The 20,248-nt window shown below is 40.5% G+C and overlaps 1 protein-coding gene across 4 annotated transcripts in view; it reads right to left on the bottom strand.

Moving 5' to 3' along the window:
- The window catches only part of ELAVL1 (ELAV like RNA binding protein 1), a 49,312-nt gene that overhangs the window by 28,391 nt on the left and 673 nt on the right, over positions 1-20,248 (bottom strand). For 2 of the 4 annotated variants that reach the window (XM_030032929.1, XM_030032930.2), the window contains exon 2: positions 8,793-8,976. In XM_030032929.1, the coding sequence (XP_029888789.1) occupies positions 8,793-8,964 (172 nt within the window). In that variant the 5' untranslated portion in view covers positions 8,965-8,976. Of the gene's footprint in view, positions 1-8,792; positions 8,977-14,806; positions 14,876-20,248 lie in introns of those variants that run through there. The other 2 variants (XM_041127938.1, XM_041127939.1) reach the window with 2 other exon arrangements.

Genomic DNA, 20,248 nt, shown 5'->3' with positions numbered 1-20,248 from the left:
GCACGTTAAATCTTAAAAATCACTTTCACTTCACCCACCCCCCCAAAATATTCTACAGTCTTTTATACAGATTTTGGAAAATAGAAGCAAGTTTGGGTTTTGGTTTTTTCCCCTCAATAACTTCTTGAAGCTACAATTAATCATTCTGAATTACTTTCTACAGTTCTGCTTCATCTCCACTTCAGTCATAAATGCTGTCCAAAACTATCATTAATCATGCAAACACCAAGAGAGCACTGCAGAAATCCCACACAATCATGTTTGTGTCAGGTTGGGGGCAAAGCTCAGCCTGGCTGGATAGTCTGGTCTTGTGCTTAACCTAGTAAGACACCTCAGAAGCACTGTACTTGTAAGGCTGGATTAGTCAGATCAACACTACACCAGGAATCACTGCACCATGCTCCACTTTTTCAACTTTAAGCATACCCTCTAGAATACAAAACCAAAAGCTTAGGTTTGTATTTAAGCCTTTCCATGGTATTTGTCCTTGAAATGCCTCTATGGTCAGTGTCAATCCAACAGCTCAGTACCTTTCTTCTACAGTAGCTGAATTCAGTTTTGCTACAGTTTCTACAACTAAGACACAAATTGCTATCTGAGCCAGTTCCTGCTTCTGCTTAAGACTTAAAACCAGTATGTCTTACTGAAAAGACTTTTAATTGCAACACAAAGGAACTAGAAAGGAACCAAAGAAAATAATACCTAGTTTTACTGACAACGATTTTCAAATACACAATGTGTCCCCACTGCTTCATTTGGCTTTATAAACCAGGACACAAGCCTTTTTCTGTTCATGGCCAAACAATGAATAGTCTCATTTATTGAAGTTTAAGGGCAAAAATCGCATTTAACTGGTTCGGAAAGCTTGACCTTCAGACAACTCAGGAAAACATTATGAATTACAAATAAAGTGGCCTCTCCTCCATTTGCAAAATAAATGGCATTTGCCTTGAAACAAAGATGACTACAAGCAATTCAAACAGACACTTCTTCAGAAAAAAGTCAAAAGCTACAATGCTCACTTCACATAAGTCTGTTCTTTACCCCGGCTCAAAGAGACAGCTTCCAGGGATCTCACTATCTCCACAATTTTTTAAGAATTCGACTATATGCAGTAAGAGTGACAGCTTTAAATCCTGAAAACAAAAGGTTTAATATTTTTAGTAATTAATTCCATTTAATGAGGCCCTCCCGCGTACTTGTAATTTCTATATGTTCTCTTTGTATTTTTTCCTTTCTCTCATTTCCAGAATGTTTTTTTACTGAGATTTAATTTAAGTTGCTCCGGGGCCCTTTTTCCAGATGAATTGCCAGCATCCTAGATGCTGTGAAGTGAAAAGGATTTGTAAAGTGAACACAGAAAATACCAGGCCCAAAATTGTGCATGAATACCACAGGCTGATTTCTTGAGGAAGTCTTTGGGAGGAAAATGCCTTGCCCACTTACTGTAAGATCTCATTTCTTTAAACTTTAGAACAGATTTTGTTCATCTGTGGTTGGAACAGAAACCTGACTATTCAAGACACTGAGGGCTGAAAAACCCACTCCCCCCATCTCCTTAGGAAGAAACTTCAGCTTTCAAATAACGACACCTTTTTAGCTGCCAATGTTACAATGCAAAACCTCAGCAAGTGTTCAGAGTCAACACAATCATAGGTTAAGCTGAACTAAATTGTTATTCTGCAGAAACATACTGCTGCTCCATTGGAAGAGAATGAAAGTATTCTAAGGTGATGTGGAACAATAACTCCCACTAAAAACATGTTGAGAAATATTAGAGTACAACTGAATATTTTGCTATATGGCTCATTTTTATGGCTTGATGAGGCAAACAAAGTGAAGATGTCAGCTTTTGTAAAGCACAGTACTTCATACAATGGCTAGTACAACTGTATTGGCCTTTTTGACTTTTATGTGCCTATGTATCTTAAGGAGGGATACTAAGCATGAATATATTTAACCCTCTCTGTGTCTCCAGATAGAGTAAAAGGATACCCACAACCCTAAACCAGTAGGAAGTCATCCTCTGTTATGCCAGCGCTGCCTTAAAGCTTTCAGAGAACACTGTCAAGGTCCTTCTGAATGGCAGCACAACCCTCCCAGTTTGGTATCAGCTGGAAACAGGCTGAGGGTGCAATCTGTCCCATCATGCAGGTCATTAATGAAAACTTTAAACAGAGCTGGCCCTGATATCAAACTTTGGGTACTTTCCCAGTGACCCACCTTCAGCCGGATTTTGTGCTGCTGATCACCAGCCTCAGAGGTTGGTTTTCAGTTCAACCACAGGTCCTTCACTTGGTGACACAGGTCCTCCAAGCAGTGCACACTTCCTGCAGCAATAAGAACATGTCTCTACCCACCCTAAGTGAGAGGCCCCAGGCACTCCCTGCAGCCCAAGACCTGCAGAGCTCCACCCTCTTTTGCAGTCAAGGTAGCTCCTTTTCAGTCAAGGCCTCCGATGTTACAGGGATAGCTGCTACAGTGACTGCTGGAAACCGTGCAGCACATCACCACCATTCCCAAGTGCATACAGGCTGATTGCAACGCAGTCCATGGCCCCCATCTGCACTGCTGTGCCTGTTCACAGCACTCTGGGAGCTATGCTCGAGGCTAGACTATTACATGGGCCTGTCCTAAGCAATAGCTAAAAAGGTGTTTGACTCTCCCTAACCAGGGGTCAACTGGAACAAAAGCTCCACCCTCCCTTTGATCAAGCACACCTGACAGAGCTCTGAGCAACTTGCTAGAAGTCAAGGTCTCCTACAGCTATCCTTTCCTGGCAGCAGTAAGCACTCCAGTTCCTCAGAGGGTTCCCAGAAGTCCCTTGACTATCCCAGAACACTTAGAGCCCAGAAACTGCTGCACCAGCTCCTGCTTCTGCTAGTTGTGCTCTGAACCCACTTAATATAAAGGTTGCTTGGGTTCTTTAAGTGTATTCCCATACCCTTGCTAGAACTCAGTTATTACCTCTGAGATAGTTTATACAGCCAACCTTAGGATAAAGGAAATTAAGTGAAGCTGGCAAAGCTAGAAGGGTGTTAACATTTTCAGTATCTGGCCAATTTGTCTGCAAACCATTTGCACTTTTCATTAAGTTAGCCATTGTTGCTAGGCTTTCTTGAACGCACGTTTACAGAAATTGCATACCACCAAATGTGATTAAAAAGCTAGAAAAAAAAAATCCAGAGGTAATGATGCATTCCAATTACACAGTTAACAGCAAAACTGCATAAGCAATTTCATGGTTGTTTTCCATGCAAAAGGAAACAATTTCAGCCAAAGAGAATACTTAAACACTTTCCACAAAACAAGAACACTTAAGAATTCTGTTTCTAGACTGGAGTCCACCGCGCTAGTGAAATGAATAGAGTTACCCTGTCATGTGAGCTAGAGAGCTACTTACTGCCTTTCAGCATCTGAAAGCGGTGCAATAAAGTCTTCCTTCCCTTTTTGCTTTAGAAGCTTACAAGGACACAGCCATTCATTTCTTTTTCAGCTGGATAATTTCTGTGAAAGAGTCTTCCAAGGAAGACATCATGAAAAGAAAAAGACAGGGAAAAGGTGAAGATGCATACTGATTCCTGAGGAAGTCCAACTACCTAGAAGCGATTTCTTTTTGGTCCTGTATGCAACATGCCACGTACACACTTGCAGTGCAAGTGAGCCGTAATGACAGTATTTTTTGAGATGGACCCCAGATTTCTGCACACAACCTTAACAAGTCACCCCAAAATGTCCATTCTGCTCCACATTTTTCAGCAACAGTGGAGTGATAGCTTTGTCCCTGATAGCTGCTGATCAAGGAGTTCAACCTTAGCATGCTCCATCACAGCTCAAACTTACATAAGCAAATGCAGACACTGGAGAGGAAACCCACTGCCTCCTTTCAGTGTCTGCACATAGATGGCCATATTTTGGTAGCTGACAGGTACAGACAGATTCTTTGGCACAGTCTGAAGGATCATATCCTAGATTTCCTAGAGTAGAAAGTCATTAGTATCACAGGGATACCTTATTCCCTGCTCAAGCAGTACAGAAGGTGTGAAGGAAGGAACAAGAGCCCTCAAGAAGTTGGATGCCTCCCTAACAAAATCAACTCCCATCAGATAGAATACTTCTACAGAGAGGTGCACAGAGCAAACTTGTCACCAGGTATTAGCGGAGGGCTACGGGTGTCATGAGCAATAAACAGATCCCACAGTGGTCTGACACCCTAAGCACATGGGAAAAGTTTAACCCAACGTTTTCAGAGCTTTAGGACAGTGAGGCTTGAAAGTACCAACACTTCAGCAGGGGAAGGGGAAGACAGAGAAACTAAATACAACTTACACTCATGCCAGGCTAACTTTCAGCTTTAGCATTTGGTCCAGAAGGACTAAAAGTCTGTGTACACCTGCAGAACAGCAGGCTAAAGACGACCAGGACAGAAAACTTACAGCTATTGATCAGAAGCATCCGCATTGCGCGCAGTCAGACATCCTAACACAACAAGCCACCTACATCTGTGCTGCAAGAAATTCAGCAAGACTAGAGTGGCACAAAGGCCTGGATTTCTGCATTAACAGATGCTGAAGGAGGAGAAATGCTTTTAAAAAGTTCCCCCGTAAGAGGAGTCCAGCACAGCAGATTGGCTGGAAACCTAGACCCCAGAATCTCGATGTCCCAGCTAAGTCAAGCACCCCCAATGCAAAACATGGTACAGGACTGTGGCAGTACACCTCCCCCCCATCCCCACAACCCGCCAGCAGGAAACAAAACTTCTCCAGGCAGGGAGAAGGGGAAGGAAACCCTGGAGGCTGCAGGTTGAAACTTGGAACTGGACAACCGAGACGTGCCAGGTACACCAAGGTGACCCTCCTGGCCAACAGGGATTAAATGACCACAGGTCAGATTCGACAGGGGTATAAACGGGGTTCCGCCAGAGGACGTGTTGGAGTCAGTCCTCCTCGGAGCAGCGGGTCTGCAGTCGGGGACTCCCCCCTGGGTCGGGGCACCGCCCGAGGTAACTCCTCGAGGGCGAGAGCCCTCCGCTTTTAGGTGAGTGATAATTTTGCGCATTTTGGAGCCATCACTTTCAATCTTGGGGATTCTTAAGTCGGCTGTCTAGTATTAATTCTCTTTACATCATTGAGCCTGTGGTTTTATAAAATGTTACCGGACTTCTAAGTAACTTTTACTGAAGAATAAATGTGAGTTTTAACACCTGTTGGATTGGGTTATGCATGCATCTGTAACAAGGACATATTTCTTCTGTTGAATCATCTATGGTAGGAGGCAGTTGCTCCAAGAAAGAGGACATTTAACACTATACACATTGCTGAGTAGGAAATTGGTACAGAGCACAAGTTTGGCACCACTGTGTCTGAAGTCAGTGCTAGAGGGCTACAGTCTAATCAGTGCAGACTGATCAGGCAAATGCCAGTACTTTTCCTTGCTGTCAGCCTCATGAGCCAGAGCCACAGGAAGAGAGGATTTCATCAATTGAATTGGGTCAATGGCTACCCACAGGCCTCAGCAATTACCGCAAAAGGCCAGGAGATGCAACAGTGAAAGGTTACATCTTGGACTTGACACTGTGCTCTATTACATTGGGAAACAAGCTCCTAATGTTTCCCCAGGACTCAAAGCCCCAAGGTATGGCTAGTGCTAGTCTTAAGATCTGACAGAAAGAACAACATCCAATATGAGTTCCATAGTTCTCTTATGAAAATCCTGGATGTCCAAGACATACTCAACATAAATACAAGTACAGTGAGCAATAAAGCAACAATCCAGTATTTGCCCGAGTACAGATTCGCTCATCACAAGTTAAGCAAAGCCATGTCTGTAAGTGCTTAAGAATGCAATACGCAAATTGGAGAATGAAGAGACCAGCACCCTATCTTTCCAGTATGATCAGGAAGAGCTGAAGGAGCACTGCACCCTGTCTAATGTCCATCTACTGTGCACAAGCTTCTCTTTACAGTTACTGCAAAAAACAGAAAAAGAAGTTATGTCTCAAACAACAAAACAAATGCATAGTCATACTTTTACCAACTGCTATCATCCATGTGTACACAAAGCAGAAAATTCATAGTAAGGAATGTAAACTGACACTATGGTTTGCTGCTACTTTCAATTTCCTATTGCATTTATCAATAACAAAATAAAGGATAAGTAGTCTAGTGGTTTCAAAGAGTTTCTCTAAATTTTATAAACACAATCTAATACACGGAACACCATGCTGTATTTGAATAAAAACCCAACAACATATATACTCTGCTCATAATGAAATACTTTGCTCAAACAAAACAAAAAACTTTGGCTTTCAAATCAATTCTTGAATCAAAGTAATCAGTCTCCAGAAAGCTAAGGCTAGTTCAATAAGTCATTAAAAGCTGCATTCCAGGCATAAGACATTTTCCGCCCTATGCGTCTCATTAATAGAGAATTAATTGAGAAAAAACATATATATCAGTCATTGTTTTATGAAAAAAAGCATTATCAAACAAACATTGATTTTAACTCTGCAAATACAGTCAATAAAGGCAACTCCAAAGACAAAATGCTTTGATTTAATAGAATGTCATGGGGGCACCAAAGCTGTAATTTCACTGAAAAGAACTAAACTATCTAAAAAGTCTAATTCCAACAAAAGGAGGGGTTACCTCCCTCCTGTCCAGGTCACTCAACCCCCCAACTACATCTTACATGCCAATATTTTGCCTTATTTGACCTCACAGAAACCAAGGTCAGGGAGCTAAACAGGTTTTTCTGCAGCTCTAGTTTCCTGCTAGTCTGCCATGGGGTCAGAAAAATGCAAGTGGTGGCACAAGGAAAGCAGAACTCTGCCACAAGACTGTTCTTTCCAGGGGCAGCCAAACATCAGATCTGCTTAGAGTGGAATTTTGCAACACAGAAATCTTAATGCAAACATGAAGGGGAAGAAAGAAAAGCAAAAGGAAGAGAAAGTGGTACTTTTAGAGGGTTCCTGAAGAAGCCAATTCTTAGTTACCGATATTCCCAAACTATCAGTGAGCACGGAGAAGACTGGGAATTGCTCCTAACAGTGCTGCAAGTAAATGAAAAATTAGGTAGTAACAAAATTAAGTCGTCTGACCAACGTAGCGATGCAGAATTAAACACCTGGCAATCACTTTAAAGAAAAGTGAGCATTTTGTCCACAGGCACTCAAGGACTCTATGCAATGCTAACAGGAATTTTACTTTTGATTCTTCAGAGGGTTGCTATGAAAAACCTGAAGCACACAAGCATGTTTTGGACTACAAACTACCCAGCACTGTCAAGTTCCAAGTTAAAGTTAACCAGACTTTACCAGAGTATTTGATGCTACAGGGAACAGTGTGAAGTAGACTCTCAAACTTCAGGTAATGATGTGTCTTGCTTCCCATTTAAAATATCCTTACCTCCCATGCAGACGATTTTGTGCTTATTTGAAAGTCTAAGGTGTGGATCAGCCGTGACACTTGATGAATGGCTTGCTATCGTTAAACAAGTGGTCTTATTTCCTTGCAAAAGCAGCCTCCAGAGCAAGCCTCTACTTCTAAGCATCTCAAACTGTATGACACCATCTAGGCTGAATACTCAGCTATCAAAATATTCAAAGAAATCAGTATTTTATGTAACTATTTCATGATGATTTTACATATACGTTCTGTAAGTACAGATTTAGATAGACAGCCATCACGTGAAACTTCATTGGAAAGAAACTGGGAAAACTAAAGACATGGAAAACATAGAAGACATTCTGAAAGTAAATTCTAAAGTTTTTAATTATTCAGTTCTCATGTCTATTCTCAAGCAGATAAAATAAAGTACTAAAGTCAGTTAAGATAATAACACACAAAGAACTCTCATGTGTTTCACCAGCTTTCATGCAGTTTTTACAGACAGTGAAGTAGTTTCAGACCTGTTACATTATGGATTAGATAGTGATCTAAGTCAGTATTGCTAGATTCTGAAATACAAGATTGAGCATGTGCAGCAGAAAATTCCACAAGGCAATTGTCTGCAGGCTGAGAACAAACAAGCATGCATAGCTAGTTAACAGCACAATTACTTTTATGTACAGAAACAGCCATGCTCTCCCACTGAATCCAAGATTCCATGAATGCTGAACAAGAATAATCAGAATTTGTATATAAAGATTTTTAACAGTGCAAGGATTAAAACGTCTTCACAGACCATATAAAAAGCTCCTGCAACTAAACAGATATGGCTTATGGAACCAGTTGCTCTACCGGCATTTGTTTGTTTTCAAGGAAACATTAAGTTTCACAAATCTGAACAATTCATTCCTCTCATTTTTTTAAAGCTACTACTAACAAACCTATTTAAAGAACCTACAAGTTAAATTCCTGAAGAATGATAAGGCCTACAACTGTTTCAGATGCATGCCACACCTTCATTTTACTGATTAAAATCAGATCAAAAGGTTTGTTTGCATATTCAGAGCTCTGGTAGAGTAAAAAATGCTCAGACTGTAGAAAGAATAAATCAGCTGGGGACCAAATTCAAACTAGTTTTAGACATGCCTATTGATGTTCAAATTTAGGAACTGTACTTCTTGGAATCCCTAACCATACACAAAACAGTCATTAATTTAGCCTTAAGTATTCTATCTTCCTAATAGTCAATATCTAGTCTTAGCATTACTGTAGTTATATGCATACTTATCGATAGTTTGATTACACACACAAATATTTAATATTTCTACATTAAATTGCATTCAATTAAGTATTTGCTTGAGCAGTGTACCACAAAGTAAAAATTTCTTATATACTAGATTATACCTGCAACTTTGTCCCGAATAAGTTTTGCAGACTCAACTTCGCCAATACTGCTAAATAGACTCCGTAACTCATCTTGCGTCATGTTCTGAGGGAGGTAGTTCACAATTAAATTTGTTCTACCAATATCATCCCTGCAATCTTCAGCCATGTGATCTTCATAACCATTAGACATTTTATAATATATCTGCAAAGAGAAAAATCCCAAATAAGTTCTAGATCTTTGCATTTCAATAAGCCAAACTTTCTTCACCTAAGTTTGAATGTTTCTTTTAAAAAAAACAAAAACAAGCAACTGTTTCAACTACACATTTTTTCCACTCACAGAGCAAATTATTTGTTGAAAATTCCAGAACAATTCATTCTTTCAAACTAACAAGCACAGCATTTTACAAAACTATGTACCATTAAAGAGTTCTTAAGGGTTTGGGGCTTTTTATGTTAATAAAAAGCACCAAGACAGATTTTGTACACATTCCTGTAAACAACAAAGCATTCACAACAGCAGAGTTAAAACTCAGGTTCCCCATGTCCAAGCACTTGACTAGCCAGAATCAAAACAGCCACCTCAACCTTAATTCCAACCTTATGCCCAGAACTCTTAAAAGACAGAATGAGAAGCAGCAGCCCGATCTACTAGACCCAGTTCAGTATATTAACTGGGGACTATTTATTTTCTAAATGTTTTCTCCTTTACACATTGCTTATCCTGCATCTTAAGGCGCTGTTATTGTTAAATGGTTGTCTTTGGGTGACTGCTTAATTGTATATATGAAACAGATCAATCTGTACTGGAACACTAACTTTGGTGCACATTGAGTATTTGATAGAGTTTCTATTTTTGCAACTTTTTAAAGAAAGCCTTGAGAAAACATCCTGAAATTCCATCACATGAAGATACTCTCTGCCTTAGTCAGCCATCAGCAGGGACTGAATCCCGACATTTTAGATGCAGAGGATATCTACAACTCAACTCAACCTCACAACAGACCCAAGCTGCTCTTCCTTAAGGGCCTGCCAGAATAGTAGATTTTAAAGCACTTCTACATGACTTTGAAATTGTCAAAATCAGGATACCTAAACCCTATTCCTGCAACAGTAGAATAATGAGGTCTAGCAGATTCAGGAAGCCTAGACTGGCATGTTCTTTCTGGAAAACACCAGCACCAGGAAGCTAATTTCTTGTATGGTTCCAGACTCTGGTTCTCAACTTTGCTGCTGCAGATTTGTTCATCCTCTCAGTTTAAGAGAGCTAAACATCTCTAGCTTGAAAACAACATAGTTTTGTTTAGCAGTGCTTAAAAACAGCTGTGAAGCACACAGAATTAACAGAAAAGCTCCTAAAAACCTGAAGTGAATTCATGGCCTCCCGATGCTCAGTTGAGCACTCCTTCTCTTAAGTCATCACTATTTGTGTTACTCTATTACCACAGCATCCAAACACTTTGGCCTGTTAGCAACATACAGACATGTCAATTTACACCATAAAGTTGCAATAATGTTTAAGTATGAATGTGTTTCCAATTCAGACTCCACCAGTAAGAGGCATAAGCAAACACTGTTATTTTTTGATGAAATTAAGGCTAATCCAAGAGGATCAAGTTTTTTCTTTAATACAGAGTTCTCACTACAGGAATACCATCAGAAATTTGGCTGCATATAGCTAAATCAGCAATGCTTACTTAGCTAATAATCTGTTCTTGCTATACTCAGTTTATCGATGCTGTAAATTCAGATTCCCACCACTGTATTTCCAGAATAAAGGTAAATGAATGCTCCACCTGATGCAAGAGATCAGTCTAAGGACAAATTCAAGCACCAGAAATTTAGCAGCAGGCTTGCAACTCTAATTCCCTTCTGAAAGTTTAGTGTAAACCTTCCAAGTTCAACATGAAATCTGCTTCTCATTGAATCTCTCGGTGCCACCATAGAAGAATTAATTACCACAGGTTCAAAGATGAACTTTGTGTTTAATAGAACTTTTGGCCAACACACTCATTTGTCCAAAAGAATAACGTAAGATGCTATAAAAATTTCTCTAGTTGCAGTTTGCTTGAAAACTGATCATATTATCTGAAGCAGGTGTTATCTGAGCACAGTGCTAATCTTGCCTGAGGGGATAATCAATCCGAGCTGAATTAGAGCAGTTTAAGATATTGTTGCTTCTCAGCCACCAGTAAAACATCAGGTCAGGTGTTCCGAGGATGCAAAAGCTTCTAGCTCACCTTAATGCAGAGTGAGCCAGCAAGACTTGCAGTACCATGTAGTTAATACTGGTTAAGTTTGCCAATTTATTTTTGCATTAAGATGGGTCAGAAGCGTTCATATGACCATGTATGCCTCTCAAATAAGGTGATTTTGCGTTACAACCATTAACACCACAACTATGTAGCATCAGCTTACAGATTTTTGTGAAACTAGACACCGCTGCCCTCTATGCTAAGGGCCTGAGCAGCAATGGTACACTGCTTTATTTCACAGATCAGGATCTACTAAAGGATCAGCCTTCCCAATGACTGCACCACTACTGACAACTAGAAGTTGAAAAATGGGAAGTCAGGAACAGCAACTAGAAATCTTAAGTCCAGAAAGGGAACGCTGCCTGTAGGAAAGGACTTTCAGTCCCTTCACCAGTAGCTATTGTTGTGTTTGGCATTTATTTCGTACTTTCTTCTCGTGAAGGTCAGATTTTTTTTTAAATGGCAATAACAGAGTACACCATTTTAGAATAAACTATGACTAGACTTCTGTTAATTTGAGATTTAGCACAGTATAGATTTAAAATGAATCTTTTTTTTTTTTTTTAACATGTGGAAGCAGTAACAGCTGGCAGCTTATAGAAGGAGACATCTTGCTCCCCTCACCCGCTGATTAACCTTCCACTCCCCATTTCTGTGTTTCAAGTATCAAAACCATTAAGTCCCAGCACCCTTCTGCCCACAGGATAACCAATTTGTACCATGAAAGCAATGGAAAACTACACCAGGAGGGAAGCACTTTTTGTTGTGTCAGGAGTTTTAATCTGCTTTCCTTGCAGCAAGATAAGCACCAGAGCTAATGCCAGAGGATAGGAGAGCAAGAGGAGAAACTGCAAAGCTAGAAGCAGGGGAAAAGACTCCCCCCATCTGATGATTTTAAGCTGGCAGGTTGTCTCAGTTGTACTGTGAGGTTGTGTCATTAAATACACATTCCCTTCCAGCTCTGTCAGAACTGTCTGAGCACAACCTCAGAAAAAAGTTTCCTGTTCTGCTAAATGACACTCAAACAGCTGAACCTTCTTTGTTCAACATATCTGAGGTATAAAACAGATGACTTACACTTTCAAAATTGTTTTAATGGAAGGCAATTTTGCTTGCCTTTGTGCTGTATAAAATTCAAGCCCTACAAGCACAACACACCAATGTGTTGATGAGTATGGAAGTTGTACCGTACAATTATTTAGTAACGAAAGGAAGAAACATTGAGCTTTTTCCAGCTTTACAAGACAAAAGTTCAAATTTCCTTTGCTTTAACCAAATTTGCCCATGATATGATACAAATCCTTCCTGCTGCCAAGATTCTCCTCCTGCCAAGTTTAAGAAGTTGCTATATATTTTAACACTTTCCAAAAACTTCAAAAAAATATTCTATTTTCCTTATCCTCGAAGGTACACCTGCTGCCTAAAAAGGAGGCACCACAGCTAGATACCAAGCACAGAAAACTCCCCAGCACACCGTGATGGCAAGTTACCAGACTTATACCTGGCATTAAGTTAAATTGACAGGAGTTTGGCAAGTGGCTATCAACTTCAAATCATGTTACCACAGCCTCTAATCTCACCGTCTGCAATATTTACCATCTACATCTCCCATGATAAACAAGGAGTGCCTAGGGCATTGTTGATTCAGAAGCAATTAGAACTGCTTTTCTTCAGACATGAGGAAAAAAATATAGGAAGCCCCTGCACAAAGGCCTGGCAAACATTTTCATGGGACACCAGGAATAAAGCATGCGGAAGCAATAAAGGCATCATAGAGATGAAGAAAAGAAGCAGAGTACCGATAAAGATGATGCTTCTTTCTTCCTAATCTTTCACCAAGCACTTACACAATCAACTGCAAGACTAACACTTTCTGGCCATCCTGGAAGTTAGTGGCAAACCACTTCCTCCACTGGTGGTGAACAGTTCTCATGCCAGTGAGAATAAAAACAGCCCCTGAAGAACTGTTAACCTTTGCATACTGAAAAGAATTCCAAAAAGAAAAGGCGGTATAAGTTGGTCAGTATGGATGAAATGAGAAATGCTACAAAAGAAAACAAGTTTTTTATTCTGCCCTCACTGAAATATGTTGAGGGAATCTCCTGATCTTTCTTTACCAAAGAGGGAACAATTAAATTATGTCAGTAAATATTTCAGACTTGAGAACTAGGCCTAGAAACTAACTTGGATCTATGACTTCATTAGCTGACATTTGTCAATCCATGTTGACATAAATCAGAAGTCCGAATGCACTTATATTCTTAGCGGACAGGTCAAGGGTGGAAAGAAGGCCTTAACAGCTCCATTTGGGAAGGCAACCTGTAATGAGACTGGTACTTTGCAGCCTTTCCCAAAAAGGCCTTCAATTCTACGTCCCCAAAAAAGGAAATTTTAGGACTGAGTTCCATTGCACTGCAGTTCCTAAAATGAGAATTTTTTTTAAATAACCAAACCCTACAACAGCTTGTTTTAAAAGGCAGCCTTATTTTTCTTCCCGGTGTAAGATGCCCTCAAACTTATGACGCCAAGGGTTCATAGAGCAACCAACGGGAACCATATGTACTGTGCCCAAATCTTCCATTAATTCTGGAGGTGCCCAAATTCACGTAGCCCAACACTTTACTACCTGCTTCAAAGATTGCTCACTCACCAACAGCCAGGTCTGCATTCTCAGGACTGGACTGAAAAGCTCTCCAAGGTATTTTTTTCAGAAACATTGCACGGACCACAACAATCCCCTTGTCACAAAAGTACAAAAGATCCCAGAAGGTTTCAAAGAAAAATGACACAAATGGTTCTGGCAACAGATCAATAAAAGCTTTTTCCAAATGACACTCAGTATCTCCATCCAGAATTCTAGTCTTTCACTGCAAGATGTTTGCTAAGAAGGAAGACCTATATGAATCTGAGGAGATAATCTGAAACAGGAACATTGGCAAGAAAGATAACTGTCTGTCCGCAAGATCAGGCAAGAGGCTTAGTATACCTTCACCTTGTTCACAAGTCTGCAAAGGCACTAGACCACTACTGGGATCACAAACTTGCATGTAGACACCTAAACAGATGATAGATAAAGTGAGCATTTTAGCTACTGCAGAACTTAAGATGGGAAATTCTTCCAGGAGCAATGAGCTCTGTGCTCCTTCATGCCAGCAATTAGCACCTTCATTAAAATCCAGGTAGCAGGTCTTACCACTCCAGCAACTGACCTATTCTCATTCATGCAATATAGCTCTCCAGACAGTGAAAGCCATGTAGCACTGCAGATGCACAGATCAGCACTAGCTGTGCTGAACACAAGGTCAGAGCTACCTCAAACATATTTCTTGTCTTTGATATCAGAAGCACACAGACTACAGCAATATCTGACACCTGGCCAAACAGAACCAGACATATGCGTTAAAGTATTGCAGCACCTTCACTGGAACACTGGGAATGGGCCATACTGAGCACAGCATGGTTCTCAAACCACAGCAGAACTGAGGCTGCTGACACAGGTTATTCACCCAACACCTCAGCCTTTCTTTGCAATGAAGTGCACGTTGGCATCACCCAGGACACGCTATGCAGGAAGTGCTTTGCTATGCAGGAAGTGCTTCAGGAGACAGTATCTCACTAAATCCCTAAACTGATGAAGTCTCCCATGGGGGTTAACACTGGTGAATGAACAGGGATCCTGCACTGAAGCAAGTGACATTGGCAGAGTTGTGCCAGCGAGCTGTCTTGATCAACTCAGACTTCAGTCTCAAGGCTTTATTCTTAAATATACTGGCTGACCTCAAGAATCTTGATGGGGTGCTTCAGGTAGAACTTCAGGGCTATACAAAGAAGAGACCTCCTTGTTTTTCTTCAGCACATGGATAATACTTGTTGACATCCCCCCCCCGCCCTGCCCCAAGTCATGGTTAACTCAGAGGCAAACAACAAATTTGGCTGTCTTGGACACTGCTCTAACACTCAGTTTTGAAGCTGCTGAGCAGTCTTCCTTGGAGATCAGACCTGAAATAGAACAAAAAGGACAGTACTACATCAAGAGAAGTGCCAAACCAATCCACACAGCTGCAAATGGCTGATGCAGAGGTGCCGAGATGTCTAGGTTTGAACACATGCCAAAAGCAATGCCACACACACAAAAGGGCCTGAAGGGCCTGCAGAGACCCTCTGCTAGTTTTAACTGTTTCAGGAAAACAGTCTTCCAGAATGATCCAACACAGTATTGCCATGCAAAAACTTGCTTTGCAGTCAGCTGCCAAGACAGGATTGAGAAGTAAGAGTCAAGACATAAAAGGGACAGAGACGGGGGGTGGGCAGCAAAAAAAACCAAAACAAAACAAAACCAAAAACCCAAACAAACACCAAACCGTATTTTCTTCTCAGAAGTCACTGCAAGGAATGGAATAGGTTTCACCTTAGAAGCCACACCAGCAGAAAAACCTCCACTAGGCCTACATGCCTCCCAGAAAAAAAGAGAAAAGTTTCCCCATGCTCCACAGCCAGAATACATCTCTCTCTTTCTTAATCTAGACCCTGCTCGTTTACATATGCCACAGATTCTTTCCCCATAATCTCCAAGAAAACCCCTTTTATTCTTTTCACAATCTCCTTTCTTGTCCCCAACAGCTCTCCACATTGCACCCCACAAGCACAGACCTCTCCATGAGCATCCATAAGACTACAGGTCAATGACAATACAGTGCAAGACCCATTGCTATTTGACTCACACTGCATTCATACAATGTTACTTCAAGTAGCAGAGGATTTTAATCTTGACCAAACACCAAAAGCCAATCAGGGGGCGGGGGAAATCACAAAATCCACGGATTCTCTCTTCAATTTAAGAATAACATTTATACAGCATATGAGGGGAAAAAACATTAAGTTTAACATAAAAGGTTATCCTAGCATGTACATGCACAGTATAGGTCACACACTCCAAAACCTCAGCTCAGATCTGAGCTACATGCTTAAGTCTTTCAGCAGATTATTTCAATGTATACTTGCAAAGACAGGTGATAATGCTTAAGTTATCCATATGAATAAAAATAATTTAGATATGAAGAAGCATGCCTATGTTTCAGAGATGCCTGATGCTGTTTCCAAAAAGCAAATCAATAACCACAAAGGAATAATCTTCATCTCATCTTTTCTTGCTTGTTATGCTTAATTAGGCTGATTGGCAGCTACTGTATTTCATGAGCGTGAATCTTAGGTTTCATTGGAATAGCCATCTTCCTGAACTTTGAAGCACGATATTTGGGTACGTATGAACACTTAAAGGCAGAAAGTAAGGCATCACAGATTCCTTCCCCCAAACTGTACTGTTACCCTGTTTCTCTTTTTATTGTCCCACAGCGATCAGTAAGGTCAGTATTCTCTCCCACATATCTGTCTCATCTGAATTCCTCTGCCCTGCAGCTGCAGTATGTTAAATCAGCAAACGGGAGAAATTTAAATTCAATATTCAATTTGATTCATTTGGCATTTGTACTCTTCCCCCTCCCCTCCCTTCAAGAATTAAACCAACTCAGTCTACAGAAACATGCTAATGAAGGTCACTTAAAAAAAAGTTTGTCTTTAGACAGGAAGATTCTTTTACACTGAAACTCTAAAGTGTTAAGCCACATAAGTTGCTTAACTTGTACATGTGTGTTCCTTCCACACTAATGAGTAAATTCTGTTTGTAAATCTGATGACTAAATAGATCATTTCTGCTTGCCAGTCCTTCAGATTTTTCAGAGTTAATAGATCTCATCTTTTTATTGATTCCTCTCCCCCTTTGCGAACCTGGAATGAAAACACTGCCCTTTTTCTCCTTAGCTTGACTAAATTTAAGATTCCAACATTTTTGCCAGTTTTGACAATAAAAACATCTCTGCACCAGAAGTGGCTATTACGAAAATCTACTACTGCATTTCAACAAACTTTATTTCCATATGCTAAATCAAATATTTCTAGTACAACGTATTTTAAGGGGGGTTTTTTCATTTGTTTTGTAACATTGGGCATAAACTTAGTTTTAAGCATACTAGTAGTCTAACAAATCTCAACTGCCATAATTTTAGTGCTTTAACAAAGTAGTTTTACATATTCTTTAACAGATTTGACTAAAAAGCTTTTAAATGCTTCTCTTCATGTCCATATAATGGCATCATGAAGGTAAATGTTTTTGTGAATGCTCATATTGCCATTCAGAGACAGAAGTATTTGAGGCCAAGAAATAAGTTGCATTCTTCAGAGGAACGACCTCATTTTACCATCAGTCTGATGAACTATACTCAATTCACAGGAACAAAATTAATCATAGTTAGGATGCTGTCAGAAATCAGATACAGACCGGCCATAATTACCATCCACTGCTGCTTTAACATGAAGGGGAGGATCAGGGCCTCCCGATATCACCTCTGCTTGATATGTATGAACAAGGGCAATTGGAAACTATGCAGCTAAGATACTACACACCTGCAGCTAGATCTGAAATTTCCCCATTTTTCAAGGTTAACAGTTAGCCTTGACAGAAGGAGTAGGCTACAAAGCTCTGCTGAGCTTCACATCAACACCTTCCACAGTTGTTTTGTCCCTGGGTCAAAGATGCTGACAACATAACAGAGCTCTTAAGCAGAGAAGAGACAGCTGGACAACTTTTTGCACCTGAGACTATCTCACCTTCTGCACTGGTATTTTAAAAAGAACACATTTACAATAAACAGATAAAAAAAAAAAAAAAGAAGTTCTCTTCCTTGTTCAAGACAGCGTCAGACTGTCCAGCAATTGCCTCTGGCAATTTTTTCACCTACATCTGGAGACAAAGAACTGTGCTGTGAGGGAACAACTCCTTTCCTATGCATAGGACACTTGCAGTAGGTGAGAAGTGGAAATAAGAACTGCAGATTCCAGACACATTCTGACAACAGCTGCCCCACACATTGATCCCTCCTTAGATTAGCAGCTGGTACTTTCACTTTGATGGGATAGGAAAGCACGTGAAGTAACAGGAGGGGAAACAGCATCCAACTTGTCCACCAGCACAAAACAAGTAGCTGGAAATCCATCTCTGAAGGCTTGATGAGACACCACAACTTGCTACCGCACTCCTACAAGGAGGCCATGGAAGTGGTGGGCGAGAGGAAAATTATACTTTATACTTACTATGTCACTGCTACTAATATTTACAAAAAAAAAAAAAAAAAGGCAGCAAAACCACGCACATGAAGAACGTCTCTGGCTTCTCAGCATAGCTTATTTCCATCCTAACCCCCCCCCCCCCCCAAAAAATCAAAAGAAGCTTAAAATCTATTTTTGCATACATCACCTACATATAACAAGGTTGTATAATCAAATGGATCATTTAGGCCAGCAGTTTGAAGCTTGCAGGTGCCTAGATCACAGAACTACAACTCAAAAAGAAGCGCCCTGATCAATTTCCAATAGAAGGCAAAGTTTAACACCTCTCATTTTCTGCACTATGTCACTCTTTTTAAATGCTTAAATTGGCAGGAATCTCCTGCAGCCACCTTCCATGCTTCTTCTAAAGTACTTGGACATGCAAAAAGAACAGCTTCTCTAAACATCTTTTTGAAGTCTGCAAATACAGCAAGCTTGATTCTTCTGTAACTAAAAGTCTACCACCTTCACAGGCAGCTTATCCACAAGACATGTAGTCAGTGCAACATCCAATAACATTTTACTGTAATCAGTTCACCGAGGGCTCGTAACAAACAAGCAAGAAACAAGACAGAGACCAAAGCTCCACAAAAGAAAGCAGACTGGCACAACAGCTTAAAAAAAATAGATTCTGAAAGTACAATGACATGTCTCTGACAGGTCAAGACAAGGAGGGGTTTTTTTCAGGAAGAAAAAAAAGTGACAGAACATGCAAGAACCAGCAAACAGAAAATAAGAGTGCCTTAATTAGGAGCATAGAGCACATTTCATGGTAAGCTAATGTCAGTACTAGACACTGGCCACATTTAACAGACACAATTAAGTTAAGAAAGATCCTCTACACAATACTCACATTTTCATTTAGACTTCCTTACTACTACTGTTGTTGCCACAAACCTGGCACTACATAAGACAACTCACATAAGAAAGCAGTAAAACCACATTTATCTGGTGCTGCAGAACCACCCACATCAGGGCTAAATAACTAAGCCTATAAACATACTATACAATATATTTAACAGCCATAGCAGCTTAAGACATTCCTGTTCATATTCCAGTCAAGGCAAGGGGGAGTCTACTGCAAGCAGAGGTCGTAGTTCTGTAACTCAAGACTGCTGAACACTTTGAATCATGAAACCACAGACTCATTCACATCATTACACAAATACAGTTACACTCCTTCAGAACAAAAAACTAGGACAGTCACAGAATAACATATCACGCTGCATAGACTTACAAGCTCAGGAATCTAGACTTTATTATCTATCATACAACACAGGCGTAACCCAAGAGTCAACAGAAATCTAAGAAATCATATCAACCATATGGGCTTGGTAAAGCCTATGGAGCATATGCATCGCCCCAGTTTTAAAGAGAGATACACAAGTTAGAGAACTGTTCACACAGATCTAGAAAGAAAAGTGGTTAAAACATGAGTATTGGGGAACAGCACGCTGGTAAAGAGGTAAGAGCTGAGCGACACGAGCAGTCAACATCCACATTCAGGGCATAAAGGAAAAAGGAACAGAAATACAGAGACCACAAAAAGTGATCAGATGTCAACAAGAAGCACTAATAAAGGGAATTAATCTCTACCCTTCCCATTTCTTTCTTCCTTTCTTTTCCACAGATACCTCATCACAAGATCCCAGTGCATGTCCTTCATGCAGCAAAACACGCTTCCCTTCTCAGCAAGTCTCAGATATATGCCCCTGCCCAACAGACAATGCTACCCCACTACCCAGTATTACAGAATATGGTAGCCAGCACACACCTCCACACAACTATTCCACCAGAGCTCAGTGGCCCTTTCTCTGGGCTACCTCTACACACATTCCTTCCACCCATGTCCTCCCACTGAATAGCCCCCTAATACACTCCTGCCTCTTCCAGTCACTAAAAAAGGGTAAGCGCTCTACTTTGAAAAACCTCCCACGAGTACTAACAATAGCGGGCTGCTACTTTAGTCATGATTTCTTCCGGCCAAAAGCACTTAGCACAGCATTAGCGAACCCTGTTCCTAGCAGGCCCAAATTAGCATTAATATTAACACGTATT

Source organism: Aquila chrysaetos, chromosome 12, assembly GCF_900496995.4.
Source record: "Aquila chrysaetos chrysaetos chromosome 12, bAquChr1.4, whole genome shotgun sequence".
Classification (NCBI taxonomy): Eukaryota; Metazoa; Chordata; class Aves; order Accipitriformes; family Accipitridae; genus Aquila; species Aquila chrysaetos.
The sequence above is the reverse complement of the archived record's forward strand: the minus strand, read 5'-3'. Positions and strand labels throughout refer to the sequence as shown.